Genomic DNA, 24120 nt, shown 5'->3' on the forward strand with positions numbered 1-24120 from the left:
TGCAAACAAAAAACGGAAATATCACATTTAAATAAGTATTCAGACGTTTTACTCAGTAACTTGTTGAAGCACCTTTGACAGCGATTACAGCCTCTAGTCTTCTTGGGTATGACGCTACAAGTTTGGCACACCTGTATTTGGGGAGTTTCTCCCATTCTTCTCTGCAGATCCTTTCAAGCTCTGTCAGGTTGGATGGGGAGCGTTGCTTCGCTGCACAGCTATTTTCACGTCTCTCCGGAGATGTTCAATCGGGTTCAAGTCCGTGCTCTGGCTGGACCACTCAAGGACATTCAGAGAGACTTGTCCCAAAGCCACTCCTGCATTGTCTTGGCTGTGTGCTTAGGGTAATTGTGCTGTTGGAAGGTGAACCTTCGCCCCAGTCTGAGCGCTCTGGAACAGGTTTTCATCATGGATCTCTGTGTACTCTGCTCCGTTCAGCTTTCCCTCGATCCTGACTAGTCTCCCAGTCCCTGCCGCTGAAAATCATCCCCACAGCATAGGGAGGGTGCCAGGTTTCCTCCAGATGTGATGCTTGGCATTCAGGCCAAAGAGTTCAATCTTGGTTTCATCAGACCAGAGAATCTTGTTTCTCATGGTCTGAGAGTCTTTAGCTGCCTCTTGACAAACTCCAAGCGGGCTGTCATGTGCCTTTTCCTGAGGAGTGGCTTCCGTCTGGCCACTCTACCATAAAGGCCTGATTGGTGGAGTGCTGCATAGGTTGTTGTTCTTCTGGAAAGTTCTGCCATCTCCACAGAGGAACTCTGGAGCTCTGTCAGAGTGACCATCGGGTTCTTGGTCACCTCCCTGACCAAGGTCCTTCTCCACCGATTGCTCAGTTTGGCAGGACGGCCAGCTCTAGGAAGAGTCTTGGTGGTTCCAAACTTCTTCCATTTAAGAATGATGGAGGCCACTGGGCCCTTCAATGCTGCAGAAATGTTTTGGTACCCTTGGAGGCCACTGGGCCCTTGAATGCTGCAGAAATGCTTTGGTACCCTTGGAGGCCACTGGGCCCTTCAATGCTGCAGAAATGCTTTGGTACCCTTGGAGGCCACTGGGCCCTTCAATGCTGCAGAAATGCTTTGGTACCCTTGGAGGCCACTGGGCCCTTCAATGCTGCAGAAATGTTTTGGTACCCTTGGAGGCCACTGGGCCCTTCAATGCTGCAGAAATGTTTTGGTACCCTTGGAGGCCACTGGGCCCTTGAATGCTGCAGAAATGTTTTGGTACCCTTGGAGGCCACTGGGCCCTTGAATGCTGCAGAAATGCTTTGGTACCTTTGGAGGCCACTGGGCCCTTCAATGCTGCAATGCTGCAGAAATGCTTTGGTACCCTTGGAGGCCACTGGGCCCTTCAATGCTGCAGAAATGTTTTGGTACCCTTGGAGGCCACTGGGCCCTTCAATGCTGCAGAAATGCACTTCAATGGGCCCTTCAATGCTGCAGAAATGTTTTGGTACCCTTGGAGGCCACTGGGCCCTTCAATGCTGCAGAAATGTTTTGGTACCCTTGGAGGCCACTGGGCCCTTCAATGCTGCAGAAATGCTTTGGTACCCTTGGAGGCCACTGGGCCCTTCAATGCTGCAGAAATGTTTTGGTACCCTTTGGGCCCTTCAATGCTGCAGAAATGTTTGTACCCTTGGTACCCTTGGAAATGTTTTGGCCACTGGGCCCTTGAATGCTGCAGAAATGTTTTGGTACCCTTGGAGGCCACTGGGCCCTTCAATGCTGCAGAAATGTTTTGGTACCCTTGGAGGCCACTGGGCCCTTCAATGCTGCAGAAATGTTTTGGTACCCTTGGAGGCCAATGCTGCAGAAATGGGCCCTTCAATGCTGCAGAAATGTTTTGGTACCCTTGGAGGCCACTGGGCCCTTCAATGCTGCAGAAATGTTTTGGTACCCTTGGAGGCCACTGGGCCCTTCAATGCTGCAGAAATGTTTTGGTACCCTTGGAGGCCACTGGGCCCTTCAATGCTGCAGAAATGTTTTGGTACCCTTGGAGGCCACTGGGCCCTTCAATGCTGCAGAAATGTTTGGTACCCTTGGAGGCCACTGGGCCCTTCAATGCTGCAGAAATGTTTTGGTACCAGGCCACTGGGCCCTTCAATGCTGCAGAAATGTTTTGGTACCCTTGGAGGCCACTGGGCCCTTCAATGCTGCAGAAATGTTTTGGTACCCTTGGAGGCCACTGTGTTCTTGGGGATCTTCAATTCTGCAGTATTATTATTATTTTTACCCTTCCTCAGATCTGTGCCTCGACATAATCCTGTCTCGGAGCTCTACGGACAATTCCTTCAACCTCATGGCTTGGTTTTTGCTCTGACATGCACTGTCAACTGTGGGACCTTATGTAGACAGGTGTGTGTCTTTCCAAATCATATCCAATCAACTGAATTTACCACAGGTGGACTCCAATCAAATTGTAGAAACATCTCAAGGATGATCAATGGAAACAGGATGTACCTGAGCTCAATTTTGAGTCTCATAGCAAAGGGTCTGAATACTTATTGTTACGCTGGTATGATGGAATAGGAGACAGGCGCAGGAATACGTAATAGGTGTTTTTATTGAACCAAATTACAGCGTGCCGTGTAAAGGCACGCAGACCAAACAAACACGTATACAAAACACAGGGTAGAAACCCATACAAAAGAGTGAGGAGTACCAATGTAACGGATGTGAAACGGCTAGCTTAGTTAGCGGTGTGCCAAATAGTGTTTCAATCAGTGACGTACTTGCTCTGAGACCTTGAAGTAGTGGTTCCCCTTGCTCTGCAAGGGTCGTACCTTTGTGGAGCGATGGGTAATGACGCTACCAATGACTGTTGTTGATTTGTGCAGAAGGTACCAATACAGGAGCCCATTATGGGCGAGGGGGACCATTAAAATTATACTGTTACACCAATACAGGAGTACCAATACAGGAGTACCAATACAGGAGTACCAATACAGGAGTACCAATACACGAGATCCGTAATCATCTGTGCACAACACAAGTGGCAGGAAAGCCAAACCAATGCAGCACGGGTACTCACACCACCATGCAAACATTTCTAAAAATCTGTTTTCACTTTGTCATTATGGGGTATTGTGATGTCATTACGGGGTATTGTGATGTCATTATGGGGTATTGTGATGTCATTATGGGGTATTGTGATGTCATTACGGGGTATTGTGATGTCATCATGGGGTATTGTGTGTATATTGATGAGGAAAATAATGAGTTGAATCCATTCTAGAATAAGGCCGTAACATAAGAAAACTTTAACAATGCACTGTACGTGTTTTACATCCAGAAACAACATCTGCTGAGCCACGAGAGACCAGGAAGACACACACACACACACACATCTGATAAAGGCATTGTTGTGTTTTTCCATTCCGTTTGGAGGGAAAGGGGAGTTGAACCATTACATTTGCCCCATCTTGGGACTACAAGGTCCTCTGCTCTCTAAATAGATAAACAGACGAGAGAGAGAGAGAGAGAGAGAGAGAGAGATAAAGATTGTTGTGTTTTCCATTCCGTTTGGAGGGAAAGGGAGTTGAACCATTACATTTGATCTTGGGACTAGAGAGAAATAGATAAGCAGAGAGAGAGAGAGAGAGAGAGAGAGAGAGAGAGAGAGAGAGAGAGAGAGAGAGAGAGAGAGAGAGAGAGAGAGGGAGAGAGGTTTACGTGTTGATAGATACAGGATATAGTCTCAGTGAGTTTGGACCATCTGAGAGTTAAGAGTTATGTTCACATCTGAAGAATCAATCTAACTCTATTGTTCACGCTGAATAACCTAATATAAATAAACCCAGTTAGAGAATCACTATATTCTGTAAGTCTAGAAAGTGATACACACGGCCTTGGCCAAGAAATGCAGAATCATCTCTACACATTGATCAGTCAGCTGGTTATTACAGGAGTCAGTTTGTGGTTGACAAGTTGATAAATGGCTGACAGAATCAGTTCTCTTCAACCTTCCTATAGCCTCGGTACCAGTCTGTTTCTATAGCCTCGGTACCAGTCTGTTTCTATAGCCTCGGTACCAGTCTGTTTCTATAGCCTGGATACGAGTCTGTTTCTATAGCCTTCCTATAGTCTGAGTACCAGTCTGTTTCTATAGCCTGAGTACCAGTCTGTTTCTATAGCCTTCCTATAGTCTGAGTACCAGTCTGTTTCTATAGCCTTTCCTATAGTCTGAGTACCAGTCTGTTTCTATAGCCTTCCTATAGTCTGAGTACCAGTCTGTTTCTATAGCCTTCCTATAGTCTGAGTACCAGTCTGTTTCTATAGCCTTCCTATAGCCTGAGTACCAGTCTGTTTCTATAGCCTTCCAGTCTGTTTCTATAGCCTGGGTACCAGTCTGTTTCTTCCTTCCTATAGCCTGGGTACCAGTCTGTTTCTATAGCCTTCCTATAGTCTGAGTACCAGTCTGTTTCTATAGCCTGGGTACCAGTCTGTTTCTATAGCCTTCCTATAGTCTGAGTACCAGTCTGTTTCTATAGCCTTCCAGTCTGTTTCTATAGTCTGAGTACCAGTCTGTTTCTATAGTCTGGGTACCAGTCTGTTTCTATAGTCTGAGTACCAGTCTGTTTCTATAGCCTGGGTACCAGTCTGTTTCTATAGTCTGAGTACCAGTCTGTTTCTATAGCCTGGGTACCAGTCGGTTTCCTTCCTATAGCATGGGTACCAGTCTGTTTCTACAGCCTTCCTATAGTCTGGGTACCAGTCTGTTTCTATAGCCTTCCTATAGTCTGGGTACCAGTCTGTTTCTATAGCCTTCTAATAGCCTGGCTACCAGTCTGTTTCCTTCCTATAGCCTGGGCACCAATCTGTTTCTATAGCCTTCCTATAGCCTGGGTGCCAGTCTGTTTCCTTCCTATAGCCTGGGCACCAATCTGTTTCTATAGCCTTCCTATAGCCTGGGTGCCAGTGTGTTTTTCCTATAGTCTCCTCATTTGCTGTTGTTGAATGCAGAAACAGTCCAAGACTGGGATTAGATGGTCCCACCTCTTCCTATAGCCTGGGTACCAGTCTGTTTCCTTCCTATAGCCTGGGTACCAGTCTGTTTCCTTCCTACAGCCCGAGTCCTACTCTGCTTTTAGCTGTTCGTCATCATGGTGTGTTTGACCTATAAAACATGACTGAGAATAAAGCTGTTACACTGACAGTTCTGTTCTCCGGCCACAACTCCCATCCAGCCAATCCTGTCGGGACCATCATCCTGGGCTACAGTAGACTTCAGGCTTCATGATTTACTGTCTGCTTTTACTACATTGTCCTGACCTGAGGATGTGAGGAGGATGGAGAGAGAGAGAGGGAAGGAGAGGGAATGAGATAGAAAGAGAGAAAGGGGATAGTCTAGTTGTAGGGAGTAGTCTAGTTGTAGGGGATAGTCTAGTTGTAGGGGGTAGTCTAGTTGTAGGGGGTAGTCTAGTTGTAGGGGGTAGTCTAGTTGTAGGGGTAGTCTAGTTGTAGGGGGTCTAGTAGTCTAGTTGTAGGGAATAGTCTAGTTGTAGGGGATAGTCTAGTTGTAGGGGATCTAGTTGTAGGGGATAGTCTAGTTGTAGGGGATAGTCTAGTTGTAGGGGATAGTCTAGTTGTAGGGGATAGTCTAGTTGCAGATGTAGAAGCAGATGGCTAGGAACAACTCTTAGTTGTAGGAACCTAGGAAGAGGGAATAGTCTAGAGGGAAGTCTAGTTGAGGGGAGGCCAGTCCTCTTCTGGCTGTACTGGGTAGAGAGGAACCAGGCTCTGAGGGGTGGCCAGTCCTCTTCTGGCTGTACTGGGGAGAGGAACCAGGCTCTGAGGGGTGGCCAGTCCTCTCCTGGCTGTACTGGTTGTAGGAGGAACCAGGCTCTGAGGGGTGGCCAGTCCTCTTCTGGCTGTACTGGGTAGAGAGTCCAGGCTCTGAGGGGAGTCCCCTTCTGGCTGTACTGGGTGGAAAGGAACCAGGCTCTGAGGGGTGGCCAGTCCTCTTCTGGCTGTACTGGGTAGAGAGGAACCAGGCTCTGAGGGGTGGCCAGTCCTCTTCTGGCTGTACTGGGTAGAGAGGAACCAGGCTCTGAGGGGTGGCCAGTCCCCTCTGGCTGTACTGGGTGGAAAGGAACCAGGCTCTGAGGGTGGCCAGTCCTCTTCTGGCTGTACTGGGTGGAAAGGAACCAGGCTCTGAGGGGTGGCCAGTCCTCTTCTGGCTGTACCGGGTAGAGAGGAACCAGGCTCTGAGGGGTGGCCAGTCCTCTTCTGGCTGTACTGGGTAGAAAGGAACCAGGCTCTGAGGGGTGGCCAGTCCCCTTCTGGCTGTACTGGGTAGAGAGGAGCCAGGCTCTGAGGTCAGTCCCCTTCTGGCTGTATCCCAGGTCTGATGTCAGGCTCTGAGGGGTGGCCAGTCCTCTTCTGGCTGTACTGGGTAGAGTTATCCCAGGTCTGATGTCACCTCTTCTGGTTATCCCAGGTGGAGTTACAATACTAGATGGCCATTAACCCAGATTGTTCAGATGTTCAAACATTCATAGATGACCAACAGGGTCAAATAATAACCCCAGTGGGGATCTGCATTCAAATAGTTTTACAAGGTAGTCTGTTTTTGGGATCTGTTTTCAAATAGTTTTAAAAAGTAGTCTGTTTTTGGGATCTGTATTGAAACACTTTTTAAAAAGTAGCCATTTTTTGAGATCTGTATTCAAAGAGTTTTAGTCCAATTATTCCCTCTGAAAAGGAGTTATCCCAGGTCTGATGTCACAACTAGAGTTATCCCAGGTCTGATGTCACAACTAGAGTTATCCCAGGTCTGATGTCACAACTAGAGTTATCCCAGGTCTGATGTCACAACCAGTAGTTACAACTAGAGTTATCCCAGGTCTGATGTCACAACTAGAGTTATCCCAGGTCTGATGTCACAACTAGTAGTTACAACTAGAGTTATCCCAGGTCTGATGTCACAACTAGAGTTATCCCAGGTCTGATGTCACAACAAGTTATCCAGATGTCACAACTAGAGTTATCCCAGGTCTGATGTCACAACTAGAGTTATCCCAGGTCTGATGTCACAACTAGAGTTATCCCAGGTCTGATGTCACAACTAGAGTTATCCCAGGTCTGATGTCACAACTAGAGTTATCCCAGGTCTGATGTCACAACTAGAGTTATCCCAGGTCTGATGTCACAACTAGTTAGTTATCCCAGGTCTGATGTCACAACTAGAGTTATCCCAGGTCTGATGTCACAACCAGTAGTTACAACTAGAGTTATCCCAGGTCTGATGTCACAACTAGAGTTATCCCAGGTCTGATGTCACAACCAGTAGTTACAACCAGAGTTATCCCAGGTCTGATGTCACAACTAGAGTTATCCCAGGTCTGATGTCACAACTAGAGTTATCCCAGGTCTGATGTCACAACTAGAGTTATCCCAGGTCTGATGTCACAACGAGTAGTTACAACTAGAGTTATCCCAGGTCTGATGTCACAACTCCCAGGTCTGATGTCACAACTAGAGTTATCCCAGGTCTGATGTCACAATTGTTATCCCAGGTCTGATGTCACAACTGAGTTATCCCAGGTCTGGATGTCACAACTAGAGTTATCCCAGGTCTGATGTCACAACTAGAGTTATCCCAGGTCTGATGTCACAACTAGAGTTATCCCAGGTCTGATGTCACAACTAGAGTTATCCCAGGTCTGAATGTCACAACTAGAGTTATCCCAGGTCTGATGTCACAACTAGAGTTATCCCAGGTCTGATGTCACAACTAGAGTTATCCCAGGTCTGATGTCACAACTAGAGTTATCCCAGGTCTGATGTCACAACTAGAGTTATCCCAGGTCTGATGTCACAACTAGAGTTATCCCAGGTCTGATTTGTTGCAGTGTTTTTGTTCCAGTACTCCCTGACTATCTAGTCTCTCTGTTTTCTCTCCTCCAGTCTGTAATGTGGACTCCATGCTCCTGTTCCCGTCAGCTTCCTCTGAGAACTACGTCACCTTCTCCCGGAGCTTCCCTGCTCTTCCAGAACTCTCCGTGTGCCTGTGGTTCCGCGTCGACGTCGGGTACGTAGGAACGCTCCTCTCTTACGCCACGGAAGACAACGACAACAAACTAGTCCTATACGGACGCAACTCCTCCTCCTCTTCTTCCTCCACCCCCAACCGAGCAACCCTGGACTTCGTGGTGGGAGACCCTGCGTACCGTGAGCTCCCTGTGGACTCTGTGCTGGACGGGTGCTGGCACCACCTCTGTGTACTCTGGTCCTCTATCCAGGGACGATTCTGGCACTACACCGACCGGCGCCTGACCTCCGCAGGGTCACGGTTCAGGAAGGGTTACGAGGTGCCAGGAGGGGGGATAGTGGTGCTGGGAGCAGAGCAGGACAGCCAGGGGGGAGGGTTTGATCCCAACGAGGGGTTTGTGGGGCGCCTGGCGGGGTTCACCGTATGGGACCGGGTGTTGAGTCCTGGGGAGGTGACGGGGGTGGCTACGGGGAGGGGGGTACCCCGGGGGGTGGTGCTCGAGTTGGGGGACGTTGACGGAGTTCATGGGGAGGTACAGCAGGTAGCCTGCGAGTGCCTGGAACACTGTAGCTGAGACGTCTGATTCCAAACCGACCCTAACCGCTCGTCCCTCATCCCTCGTCCCTATAGGCACTCCTAGATCTACAGTGTGGTCCTTTAGGGCAGAGTGGGCTGGTTTTTACTCCTCTGTACTTGATTGATCAATTAAGGTAATTGATTTCCCCTCACCTGGTTGTCTATGTCTTAATTGTGCGTCAATTAAAAATAAATAATAACAAATAACAGCAACCAGCCTGGGGGGTTGACTTGGGATTCAGCTGTCCAAATGTTTTACTATTCATCAATTAACTACCAGGGAGAATGAAGACCGGCAGAACTGCCCTTCGGACTGGATGTGGACCTGGATTGAAAGAGGAACACTTCTCTAACCTTAAACAGTGCCACTGACACACTGTAAAATGACCTGTATTGAATGAGGAACACTTCTCTATCCTTAAACAGTGCCACTGACACACTGTAAAATGACCTGTATTGAATGAGGAACACTTCTCTATCCTTAAACAGTGCCACTGACACACTGTAAAATGAGCATGTGGAACACAAAGCCATCAATTATTACTTAAAGCAATGTTGTTATAATGACACTTATATGGCTAAACAAAGACTATTTCATAGCATATATATTGTTACCCAGCAACAGACAGAGACAGACTTAAACAGACAGACAGATACAGACTTAGACAGAGAATGAGTTATATGGCTAAACAGACTATTTCACAGACAGACAGACAGAGACAGACTACAGACAGATACAGACTTAGACAGAGAGAGAGACAGACATACAGAGGCAGACAGAGGACAGACAGACTTACAGACAGACAGATACAGACTTAGACAGAGAGAGAGGCAGACAGACATACAGAGGCAGACAGAGGGACAGACAGACAGACAGACAGAGAGGCAGACAGACAGACAGAGAGGACAGACAGACAGACAGAGAGAGAGACAGACAGACAAACAGACAGACAGACAGACAGACAGACAGACAGACAGACAGACAGACAGACAGACAGACAGACAGGACAGACCGACAGACAGACAGACAGACAGACAGACAGACAGACAGACAGAGAGAGAGAGGCAGATTGTTCAGATTGTTCTGTTATAAAGTCAACAGACTGATGTCGGTTATTATCATGCCAATAAATCAAGATTATGTCAGTTGGAGCTGCTCTCCACTCTACTGGATATATAACAGTCATCATTCACGAGACAAATGACCCTTTATCTATAAACATTGATTCACTCAGTTCGTTTGAATTTGTTTGTATGTCTTTGTTATGCATGGTTTTGTCTTGTCAGTATATTATTTCACTTGAGAGGGAAAAGCATAGTTTTTTTTCTGTCGCCTACTTCAACTATTTCAATTTCCAAGGTCCTTGATGTAAGACCGCTACAAATACCTAGATTATTCAATAATTCACCAGCAACATGTAAACAATCAGTTCTTCATAATATGACATCGATATCATTGCCTGGCTCTTATGCTGTAAAATAATGGCAAAAATACGTCTTCCTCTCTGTTTTTGGGCTCAGCTTTCAGTTAGAGAACTACAATTCCCAGAAATCCATGCGAAAAACAGTTATGTTTGACCCTGTGTGCCACCGGTAGAAACCATCACGAGTTCGCCTATGATTTTAGTCATGTGGAATATCTAAAAGTTCCCTCTTTAACGTCCTCACTCATCTCTCCTTGTCTCCTTTTCAAAACCCATTGGAGGAGATGGTCAGAGGGGCGGGACCTCTGGATTTCTCCTCCAATGGGGTTTTCAGAAGGAGACGAGGAGAGAGGACGCGAGGCGGAACTCATTGAGATCCTCCCATAAAGGAAGGCAAGAATGAGAGGCGGTTATAACCAGACACAAATTGCAAAATAAAAAAACTATCTCACTGATTGTGAGAGTGGAGAACTACCGCGAGTAAAACATGGCCAACATCACGAAGAAAGTGTCGTGGTCGAGCCGGGGTGACGAGTCCGGTGGCGGCGAGAGAAGCCCACTTCTCAACGGCACCGAAGAAGTCCGGTACACCAGACAGGTAAGGGTTATCAATGCTAAACTAGCGACCACAAGCAGAACTGTCTACCGCTGCCGCTATGTGCCAGCGAGGTATCCATGATGTTTTCGAAGAGTTAAAAAACATTATGTTATGTTTTGCTATGAGATTAATGTTTTAAAAAAAAGAAGAGTGCTCCGTTTGTGGTTTGTTTGCATGCAGGCGTTTGCAAATGCTGCTAACAACAACAACAACAACAACAACAACAACATGCAAACGTCACAGGATGGAGTTGGAGGATGCTTTTCAGACAAGCACGTTTTTTTTTTTTTAGAAGTTTTAATAAATCCTATGCCCATTTTAACAAAATGCCAAAGACTGGCAGACCTAAGAAAAATAGTTACAGAAAGAAAAAGTAATCTTCAAACCAGAGTTTCAGAATATAACCTTAAGTTACTAACAAACACTGAACTCCGACTATTAAGGGAATCAGGGAATCAGCCTTTGTACCACTTCCTATTAAATTACACCGGCATTATGACTTGAGTTAGTACCGCTTAATGCATGTTAGGTAAATTACACCGGCATTATGACTTGAGTTAGTACCGCTTAATGCATGTTAGGTAAATTACACCGGCATTATGACTTGAGTTAGTAATGCATGTTAGGTAAATTACCGCTTAATGCATGTTAGGTAAATTACACCGGCATTATGACTTGAGTTAGTACCGCTTAATGCATGTTAGGTAAATTACACCGGCATTATGACTTGAGTTAGTACCGCTTAATGCATGTTAGGTAAATTACACCGGCATTATGACTTGAGTTAGTACCGCTTAATGCATGTTAGGTAAATTACACCGGCATTATGACTTGAGTTAGTACCGCTTAATGCATGTTAGGTAAATTACACCGGCATTATGACTTGAGTTAGTACCGCTTAATGCATGTTAGGTAAATTACACCGGCATTATGACTTGAGTTAGTACCGCTTAATGCATGTTAGGTAAATTACACCGGCATTATGACTTGAGTTAGTACCGCTTAATGCATGTTAGGTAAATTACATCGGCATTATGACAAAGTTGTTCACTTGAGTTAGTAAATAAATGATGACTAGATTAGTTAATGCATGTTAGGTAAATTACACAGGAATTACACATGATAACTGAGCTGTTAGTACTACTGACTACTGACTTTAATACTTGATAACTACCGCTGTTAATGCATGTTACTGACTGTAATACACATGATAACTGAGCTGTTAGTACTACTGACTACTGACTGTTAATACATGATAACTGAGCTGTTAGTACTACTGACTACTGACTGTTAATACATGATAACTGAGCTGTTAGTACTACTGACTAATACATGACTGTTAACTACATGATAACTGAGCTGTTAGTACTACTGACTACTGACTGTTAATACATGATAACTGAGCTGTTAGTACTACTGACTACTGACTGTTAATACATGATAACTGAGCTGTTAGTACTACTGACTACTGACTTTAATACATGATAACTGAGCTGTTAGTACTACTGACTGTTAATACATGATAACTGAGCTGTTAGTACTAATACATGATAACTGAGCTGTTAGTACTACTGACTACTGACTGTTAATACATGATAACTGAGCTGTTAGTACTACTGACTACTGACTGTTAATACATGATAACTGAGCTGTTAGTACTACTGACTGTTAATACATGATAACTGAGCTGTTAGTACTACTGACTACTGACTGTTAATACATGATAACTGAGCTGTTAGTACTACTGACTACTGACTGTTAATACATGATAACTGAGCTGTTAGTACTACTGACTGTTAATACATGATAACTGAGCTGTTAGTACTACTGACTACTGACTGTTAATACATGATAACTGAGCTGTTAGTACTACTGACTACTGACTGTTAATACATGATAACTGAGCTGTTAGTACTACTGACTGACTGTTAATACATGATAACTGAGCTGTTAGTACTACTGACTACTGACTGTTAATACATGATAACTGAGCTGTTAGTACTACTGACTACTGACTGTTAATACATGATAACTGAGCTGTTAGTACTACTGACTACTGACTGTTAATACATGATAACTGAGCTGTTAGTACTACTGACTACTGACTGTTAATACATGATAACTGAGCTGTTAGTACTACTGACTACTGACTGTTAATACATGATAACTGAGCTGTTAGTGACTACTGACTGTTAATACATGATAACTGAGCTGTTAGTACTACTGACTGTTAATACATGATAACTGAGCTGTTAGTACTACTGACTACTGACTGTTAATACATGATAACTGAGCTGTTAGTACTACTGACTGTTAATACATGATAACTGAGCTGTTAGTACTACTGACTACTGACTGTTAATACATGATAACTGAGCTGTTAGTACTACTGACTACTGACTGTTAATACATGATAACTGAGCTGTTAGTACTACTGACTACTGACTGTTAATACATGATAACTGAGCTGTTAGTACTACTGACTACTGACTGTTAATACATGATAACTGAGCTGTTAGTACTACTGACTGTTAATACATGATAACTGAGCTGTTAGTACTACTGACTACTGACTGTTAATACATGATAACTGAGCTGTTAGTACTACTGACTACTGACTGTTAATACATGATAACTGAGCTGTTAGTACTACTGACTACTGACTGTTAATACATGATAACTGAGCTGTTAGTACTACTGACTACTGACTGTTAATACATGATAACTGAGCTGTTAGTACTACTGACTGTTAATACATGATAACTGAGCTGTTAGTACTACTGACTACTGACTGTTAATACATGATAACTGAGCTGTTAGTACTACTGACTACTGACTGTTAATACATGATAACTGAGCTGTTAGTACTACTGACTGTTAATACATGATAACTGAGCTGTTAGTACTACTGACTGTTAATACATGATAACTGAGCTGTTAGTACTACTGACTACTGACTGTTAATACATGATAACTGAGCTGTTAGTACTACTGACTACTGACTGTTAATACATGATAACTGAGCTGTTAGTACTACTGACTACTGACTGTTAATACATGATAACTGAGCTGTTAGTACTACTGACTGTTAATACATGATAACTGAGCTGTTAGTACTACTGACTACTGACTGTTAATACATGATAACTGAGCTGTTAGTACTACTGACTACTGACTGTTAATACATGATAACTGAGCTGTTAGTACTACTGACTACTGACTGTTAATACATGATAACTGAGCTGTTAGTACTACTGACTGACTTTAATACATGATAACTGAGCTGTTAGTACTACTGACTACTGACTGTTAATACATGATAACTGAGCTGTTAGTACTACTGACTGACTTAATACATGATAACTGAGCTGTTAGTACTACTGACTACTGACTGTTAATACATGATAACTGAGCTGTTAGTACTACTGACTGTTAATACATGATAACTGAGCTGTTAGTACTACTGACTGTTAATACATGATAACTGAGCTGTTAGTACTACTGACTGTTAATACATGATAACTGAGCTGTTAGTACTACTGACTACTGACTGTTAATACATGATAACTGAGCTGTTAGTACTACTGACTACTGACTGTTAATACATGATAACTGAGCTGTTAGTACTACTGACTGTTAATACATGATAACTGAGCTGTTAGTACTACTGACTACTGACTGTTAATACATGATAACTGAGCTGTTAGTACTACTGACTACTGACTGTTAATACATGATAACTGAGCTGTTAGTACTACTGACTGTTAATACATGATAACTGAGCTGTTAGTACTACTGACTACTGACTGTTAATACATGATAACTGAGCTGTTAGTACTACTGACTACTGACTGTTAATACATGATAACTGAGCTGTTAGTACTACTGACTACTGACTGTTAATACATGATAACTGAGCTGTTAGTACTACTGACTACTGACTTAATACATGATAACTGAGCTGTTAGTACTACTGACTGTTAATACATGATAACTGAGCTGTTAGTACTACTGACTACTGACTGTTAATACATGATAACTGAGCTGTTAGTACTACTGACTACTGACTGTTAATACATGATAACTGAGCTGTTAGTACTACTGACTACTGACTGTTAATACATGATAACTGAGCTGTTAGTACTACTGACTACTGACTGTTAATACATGATAACTGAGCTGTTAGTACTACTGACTGTTAATACATGATAACTGAGCTGTTAGTACTACTGACTACTGACTGTTAATACATGATAACTGAGCTGTTAGTACTACTGACTACTGACTGTTAATACATGATAACTGAGCTGTTAGTACTACTGACTGTTAATACATGATAACTGAGCTGTTAGTACTACTGACTACTGACTGTTAATACATGATAACTGAGCTGTTAGTACTACTGACTACTGACTGTTAATACATGATAACTGAGCTGTTAGTACTACTGACTACTGACTGTTAATACATGATAACTGAGCTGTTAGTACTACTGACTGTTTAATACATGATAACTGAGCTGTTAGTACTACTGACTGTTAATACATGATAACTGAGCTGTTAGTACTACTGACTGTTAATACATGATAACTGAGCTGTTAGTACTACTGACTACTGACTGTTAATACATGATAACTGAGCTGTTAGTACTACTGACTGTTAATACATGATAACTGAGCTGTTAGTACTACTGACTACTGACTGTTAATACATGATAACTGAGCTGTTAGTACTACTGACTACTGACTGTTAATACATGATAACTGAGCTGTTAGTACTACTGACTGTTAATACATGATAACTGAGCTGTTAGTACTACTGACTGTTAATACATGATAACTGAGCTGTTAGTACTACTGACTGTTAATACATGATAACTGAGCTGTTAGTACTACTGACTACTGACTGTTAATACATGATAACTGAGCTGTTAGTACTACTGACTACTGACTGTTAATACATGATAACTGAGCTGTTAGTACTACTGACTGTTAATACATGATAACTGAGCTGTTAGTACTACTGACTACTGACTGTTAATACATGATAACTGAGCTGTTAGTACTACTGACTACTGACTGTTAATACATGATAACTGAGCTGTTAGTACTACTGACTGTTAATACATGATAACTGAGCTGTTAGTACTACTGACTACTGACTGTTAATACATGATAACTGAGCTGTTAGTACTACTGACTACTGACTGTTAATACATGATAACTGAGCTGTTAGTACTACTGACTACTGACTGTTAATACATGATAACTGAGCTGTTAGTACTACTGACTACTGACTGTTAATACATGATAACTGAGCTGTTAGTACTACTGACTACTGACTGTTAATACATGATAACTGAGCTGTTAGTACTACTGACTGTTAATACATGATAACTGAGCTGTTAGTACTACTGACTACTGACTGTTAATACATGATAACTGAGCTGTTAGTACTACTGACTGTTAATACATGATAACTGAGCTGTTAGTACTACTGACTACTGACTGTTAATACATGATAACTGAGCTGTTAGTACTACTGACTACTGACTTAATACATGATAACTGAGCTGTTAGTACTACTGACTACTGACTGTTAATACATGATAACTGAGCTGTTAGTACTACTGACTGTTAATACATGATAACTGAGCTGTTAGTACTACTGACTGTTAATACATGATAACTGAGCTGTTAGTACTACTGACTGTTAATACATGATAACTGAGCTGTTAGTACTACTGACTACTGACTGTTAATACATGATAACTGAGCTGTTAGTACTACTGACTACTGACTGTTAATACATGATAACTGAGCTGTTAGTACTACTGACTACTGACTGTTAATACATGATAACTGAGCTGTTAGTACTACTGACTACTGACTTTAATACATGATAACTGAGCTGTTAGTACTACTGACTACTGACTGTTAATACATGATAACTGAGCTGTTAGTACTACTGACTACTGACTGTTAATACATGATAACTGAGCTGTTAGTACTACTGACTACTGACTGTTAATACATGATAACTGAGCTGTTAGTACTACTGACTACTGACTGTTAATACATGATAACTGAGCTGTTAGTACTACTGACTGTTTAATACATGATAACTGAGCTGTTAGTACTACTGACTACTGACTGTTAATACATGATAACTGAGCTGTTAGTACTACTGACTACTGACTGTTAATACATGATAACTGAGCTGTTAGTACTACTGACTGTTAATACATGATAACTGAGCTGTTAGTACTACTGACTACTGACTGTTAATACATGATAACTGAGCTGTTAGTACTACTGACTGTTAATACATGATAACTGAGCTGTTAGTACTACTGACTACTGAATGTTAATACATGATAACTGAGCTGTTAGTACTACTGACTACTGACTGTTAATACATGATAACTGAGCTGTTAGTACTACTGACTACTGACTGTTAATACATGATAACTGAGCTGTTAGTACTACTGAATGTTAATACATGATAACTGAGCTGTTAGTACTACTGACTGTTAATACATGATAACTGAGCTGTTAGTACTACTGACTACTGACTGTTAATACATGATAACTGAGCTGTTAGTACTACTGACTACTGACTGTTAATACATGATAACTGAGCTGTTAGTACTACTGACTGTTAATACATGATAACTGAGCTGTTAGTACTACTGACTGTTAATACATGATAACTGAGCTGTTAGTACTACTGACTACTGACTGTTAATACATGATAACTGAGCTGTTAGTACTACTGACTGTTAATACATGATAACTGAGCTGTTAGTACTACTGACTACTGACTGTTAATACATGATAACTGAGCTGTTAGTACTACTGACTATAACTGAGCTGACTGTTAATACATGATAACTGAGCTGTTAGTACTACTGACTACTGAATGTTAATACATGATAACTGAGCTGTTAGTACTACTGACTACTGACTGTTAATACATGATAACTGAGCTGTTAGTACTACTGACTACTGACTGTTAATACATGATAACTGAGCTGTTAGTACTACTGACTGTTAATACATGATAACTGAGCTGTTAGTACTACTGACTGTTAATACATGATAACTGAGCTGTTAGTACTACTGACTACTGACTTTAATACATGATAACTGAGCTGTTAGTACTACTGACTGTTAATACATGATAACTGAGCTGTTAGTACTACTGACTACTGACTGTTAATACATGATAACTGAGCTGTTAGTACTACTGACTACTGACTGTTAATACATGATAACTGAGCTGTTAGTACTACTGACTACTGACTGTTAATACATGATAACTGAGCTGTTAGTACTACTGACTACTGACTGTTAATACATGATAACTGAGCTGTTAGTACTACTGACTACTGACTGTTAATACATGATAACTGAGCTGTTAGTACTACTGACTACTGACTGTTAATACATGATAACTGAGCTGTTAGTACTACTGACTACTGACTGTTAATACATGATAACTGAGCTGTTAGTACTACTGACTACTGACTGTTAATACATGATAACTGAGCTGTTAGTACTACTGACTGTTAATACATGATAACTGAGCTGTTAGTACTACTGACTGTTAATACATGATAACTGAGCTGTTAGTACTACTGACTGTTAATACATGATAACTGAGCTGTTAGTACTACTGACTACTGACTGTTAATACATGATAACTGAGCTGTTAGTACTACTGACTACTGACTGTTAATACATGATAACTGAGCTGTTAGTACTACTGACTACTGACTGTTAATACATGATAACTGAGCTGTTAGTACTACTGACTGTTAATACATGATAACTGAGCTGTTAGTACTACTGACTACTGACTGTTAATACATGATAACTGAGCTGTTAGTACTACTGACTACTGACTGTTAATACATGATAACTGAGCTGTTAGTACTACTGACTACTGACTGTTAATACATGATAACTGAGCTGTTAGTACTACTGACTGTTTAATACATGATAACTGAGCTGTTAGTACTACTGACTACTGACTGTTAATACATGATAACTGAGCTGTTAGTACTACTGACTACTGACTGTTAATACATGATAACTGAGCTGTTAGTACTACTGACTGTTAATACATGATAACTGAGCTGTTAGTACTACTGACTACTGACTGTTAATACATGATAACTGAGCTGTTAGTACTACTGACTGTTAATACATGATAACTGAGCTGTTAGTACTACTGACTACTGACTGTTAATACATGATAACTGAGCTGTTAGTACTACTGACTACTGACTGTTAATACATGATAACTGAGCTGTTAGTACTACTGACTACTGACTGTTAATACATGATAACTGAGCTGTTAGTACTACTGACTACTGACTGTTAATACATGATAACTGAGCTGTTAGTACTACTGACTACTGACTGTTAATACATGATAACTGAGCTGTTAGTACTACTGACTACTGACTGTTAATACATGATAACTGAGCTGTTAGTACTACTGACTACTGAATGTTAATACATGATAACTGAGCTGTTAGTACTACTGACTACTGACTGTTAATACATGATAACTGAGCTGTTAGTACTACTGACTGTTAATACATGATAACTGAGCTGTTAGTACTACTGACTGTTAATACATGATAACTGAGCTGTTAGTACTACTGACTGTTAATACATGATAACTGAGCTGTTAGTACTACTGACTGTTAATACATGATAACTGAGCTGTTAGTACTACTGACTACTGACTGTTAATACATGATAACTGAGCTGTTAGTACTACTGACTACTGACTGTTAATACATGATAACTGAGCTGTTAGTACTACTGACTGTTAATACATGATAACTGAGCTGTTAGTACTACTGACTACTGACTGTTAATACATGATAACTGAGCTGTTAGTACTACTGACTGTTAATACATGATAACTGAGCTGTTAGTACTACTGACTGTTAATACATGATAACTGAGCTGTTAGTACTACTGACTACTGACTGTTAATACATGATAACTGAGCTGTTAGTACTACTGACTACTGACTGTTAATACATGATAACTGAGCTGTTAGTACTACTGACTACTGACTGTTAATACATGATAACTGAGCTGTTAGTACTACTGACTACTGACTGTTAATACATGATAACTGAGCTGTTAGTACTACTGACTACTGACTGTTAATACATGATAACTGAGCTGTTAGTACTACTGACTACTGACTGTTAATACATGATAACTGAGCTGTTAGTACTACTGACTACTGACTGTTAATACATGATAACTGAGCTGTTAGTACTACTGACTGTTAATACATGATAACTGAGCTGTTAGTACTACTGACTGTTAATACATGATAACTGAGCTGTTAGTACTACTGACTGTTTAATACATGATAACTGAGCTGTTAGTACTACTGACTACTGACTGTTAATACATGATAACTGAGCTGTTAGTACTACTGACTACTGACTGTTAATACATGATAACTGAGCTGTTAGTACTACTGACTACTGACTGTTAATACATGATAACTGAGCTGTTAGTACTACTGACTGTTAATACATGATAACTGAGCTGTTAGTACTACTGACTACTGACTGTTAATACATGATAACTGAGCTGTTAGTACTACTGACTACTGACTGTTAATACATGATAACTGAGCTGTTAGTACTACTGACTACTGACTGTTAATACATGATAACTGAGCTGTTAGTACTACTGACTACTGACTGTTAATACATGATAACTGAGCTGTTAGTACTACTGACTACTGACTGTTAATACATGATAACTGAGCTGTTAGTACTACTGACTACTGACTGTTAATACATGATAACTGAGCTGTTAGTACTACTGACTACTGACTGTTAATACATGATAACTGAGCTGTTAGTACTACTGACTACTGACTGTTAATACATGATAACTGAGCTGTTAGTACTACTGACTGTTAATACATGATAACTGAGCTGTTAGTACTACTGACTACTGACTGTTAATACATGATAACTGAGCTGTTAGTACTACTGACTGTTAATACATGATAACTGAGCTGTTAGTACTACTGACTACTGACTGTTAATACATGATAACTGAGCTGTTAGTACTACTGACTGTTAATACATGATAACTGAGCTGTTAGTACTACTGACTACTGACTGTTAATACATGATAACTGAGCTGTTAGTACTACTGACTACTGACTGTTAATACATGATAACTGAGCTGTTAGTACTACTGACTGTTAATACATGATAACTGAGCTGTTAGTACTACTGACTACTGACTGTTAATACATGATAACTGAGCTGTTAGTACTACTGACTACTGACTGTTAATACATGATAACTGAGCTGTTAGTACTACTGACTACTGACTGTTAATACATGATAACTGAGCTGTTAGTACTACTGACTGTTAATACATGATAACTGAGCTGTTAGTACTACTGACTACTGACTGTTAATACATGATAACTGAGCTGTTAGTACTACTGACTGTTAATACATGATAACTGAGCTGTTAGTACTACTGACTGTTAATACATGATAACTGAGCTGTTAGTACTACTGACTGTTAATACATGATAACTGAGCTGTTAGTACTACTGACTGTTAATACATGATAACTGAGCTGTTAGTACTACTGACTACTGACTGTTAATACATGATAACTGAGCTGTTAGTACTACTGACTGTTAATAATATGATAACTGAGCTGTTAGTACTACTGACTACTGACTGTTAATACATGATAACTGAGCTGTTAGTACTACTGACTGTTAATACATGATAACTGAGCTGTTAGTACTACTGACTACTGACTGTTAATACATGATAACTGAGCTGTTAGTACTACTGACTGTTAATACATGATAACTGAGCTGTTAGTACTACTGACTACTGACTGTTAATACATGATAACTGAGCTGTTAGTACTACTGACTGTTAATACATGATAACTGAGCTGTTAGTACTACTGACTGACTGTTAATACATGATAACTGAGCTGTTAGTACTACTGACTGTTAATACATGATAACTGAGCTGTTAGTACTACTGACTGTTAATACATGATAACTGAGCTGTTAGTACTACTGACTGTTAATACATGATAACTGAGCTGTTAGTACTACTGACTACTGACTGTTAATACATGATAACTGAGCTGTTAGTACTACTGACTACTGACTGTTAATACATGATAACTGAGCTGTTAGTACTACTGACTGTTAATACATGATAACTGAGCTGTTAGTACTACTGACTGTTAATACATGATAACTGAGCTGTTAGTACTACTGACTGTTAATACATGATAACTGAGCTGTTAGTACTACTGACTACTGACTGTTAATACATGATAACTGAGCTGTTAGTACTACTGACTACTGACTGTTAATACATGATAACTGAGCTGTTAGTACTACTGACTACTGACTGTTAATACATGATAACTGAGCTGTTAGTACTACTGACTGTTAATACATGATAACTGAGCTGTTAGTACTACTGACTACTGACTGTTAATACATGATAACTGAGCTGTTAGTACTACTGACTACTGACTGTTAATACATGATAACTGAGCTGTTAGTACTACTGACTGTTAATACATGATAACTGAGCTGTTAGTACTACTGACTGTTAATACATGATAACTGAGCTGTTAGTACTACTGACTGACTGTTAATACATGATAACTGAGCTGTTAGTACTACTGACTACTGACTGTTAATACATGATAACTGAGCTGTTAGTACTACTGACTGTTAATACATGATAACTGAGCTGTTAGTACTACTGACTACTGACTGTTAATACATGATAACTGAGCTGTTAGTACTACTGACTGTTAATACATGATAACTGAGCTGTTAGTACTACTGACTACTGACTGTTAATACATGATAACTGAGCTGTTAGTACTACTGACTACTGACTGTTAATACATGATAACTGAGCTGTTAGTACTACTGACTGTTAATACATGATAACTGAGCTGTTAGTACTACTGACTGTTAATACATGATAACTGAGCTGTTAGTACTACTGACTACTGACTGTTAATACATGATAACTGAGCTGTTAGTACTACTGACTGTTAATACATGATAACTGAGCTGTTAGTACTACTGACTACTGACTGTTAATACATGATAACTGAGCTGTTAGTACTACTGACTACTGACTGTTAATACATGATAACTGAGCTGTTAGTACTACTGACTACTGACTGTTAATACATGATAACTGAGCTGTTAGTACTACTGACTACTGACTGTTAATACATGATAACTGAGCTGTTAGTACTACTGACTGTTAATACATGATAACTGAGCTGTTAGTACTACTGACTGTTAATACATGATAACTGAGCTGTTAGTACTACTGACTGTTAATACATGATAACTGAGCTGTTAGTACTACTGACTACTGACTGTTAATACATGATAACTGAGCTGTTAGTACTACTGACTGTTAATACATGATAACTGAGCTGTTAGTACTACTGACTGTTAATACATGATAACTGAGCTGTTAGTACTACTGACTGTTAATACATGATAACTGAGCTGTTAGTACTACTGACTACTGACTGTTAATACATGATAACTGAGCTGTTAGTACTACTGACTACTGACTGTTAATACATGATAACTGAGCTGTTAGTACTACTGACTGTTAATACATGATAACTGAGCTGTTAGTACTACTGACTGTTAATACATGATAACTGAGCTGTTAGTACTACTGACTGTTAATACATGATAACTGAGCTGTTAGTACTACTGACTACTGACTGTTAATACATGATAACTGAGCTGTTAGTACTACTGACTACTGACTGTTAATACATGATAACTGAGCTGTTAGTACTACTGACTACTGACTGTTAATACATGATAACTGAGCTGTTAGTACTACTGACTACTGACTGTTAATACATGATAACTGAGCTGTTAGTACTACTGACTACTGACTGTTAATACATGATAACTGAGCTGTTAGTACTACTGACTACTGACTGTTAATACATGATAACTGAGCTGTTAGTACTACTGACTACTGACTGTTAATACATGATAACTGAGCTGTTAGTACTACTGACTACTGAATGTTAATACATGATAACTGAGCTGTTAGTACTACTGACTACTGACTGTTAATACATGATAACTGAGCTGTTAGTACTACTGACTGACTGTTAATACATGATAACTGAGCTGTTAGTACTACTGACTACTGACTGTTAATACATGATAACTGAGCTGTTAGTACTACTGACTGTTAATACATGATAACTGAGCTGTTAGTACTACTGACTACTGACTGTTAATACATGATAACTGAGCTGTTAGTACTACTGACTACTGACTGTTAATACATGATAACTGAGCTGTTAGTACTACTGACTGTTAATACATGATAACTGAGCTGTTAGTACTACTGACTGTTAATACATGATAACTGAGCTGTTAGTACTACTGACTACTGACTGTTAATACATGATA

The 24120-nt window shown here is 40.5% G+C and overlaps 1 protein-coding gene and 1 pseudogene across 1 annotated transcript in view; both read left to right on the top strand.

Moving 5' to 3' along the window:
• Nucleotides 1-9084, top strand: part of LOC124022133 (pentraxin-4-like) — a 9692-nt gene extending 608 nt beyond the window's left edge. Inside the window, exon 2 of the mRNA XM_046337178.1 lies at nucleotides 7908-9084. Coding sequence (XP_046193134.1) covers nucleotides 7908-8566 — 659 coding nt within the window. The 3' untranslated portion in view covers nucleotides 8567-9084. The remainder of the gene's footprint in view (nucleotides 1-7907) is intronic.
• Nucleotides 9085-10378: 1294 nt separating this feature from the next.
• The window catches only part of LOC124022134, an 87556-nt pseudogene continuing 73814 nt past the window's right edge, over nucleotides 10379-24120 (top strand).

Source organism: Oncorhynchus gorbuscha, unplaced genomic scaffold (assembly GCF_021184085.1).
Source record: "Oncorhynchus gorbuscha isolate QuinsamMale2020 ecotype Even-year unplaced genomic scaffold, OgorEven_v1.0 Un_scaffold_1304, whole genome shotgun sequence".
Classification (NCBI taxonomy): domain Eukaryota; kingdom Metazoa; phylum Chordata; class Actinopteri; order Salmoniformes; family Salmonidae; genus Oncorhynchus; species Oncorhynchus gorbuscha.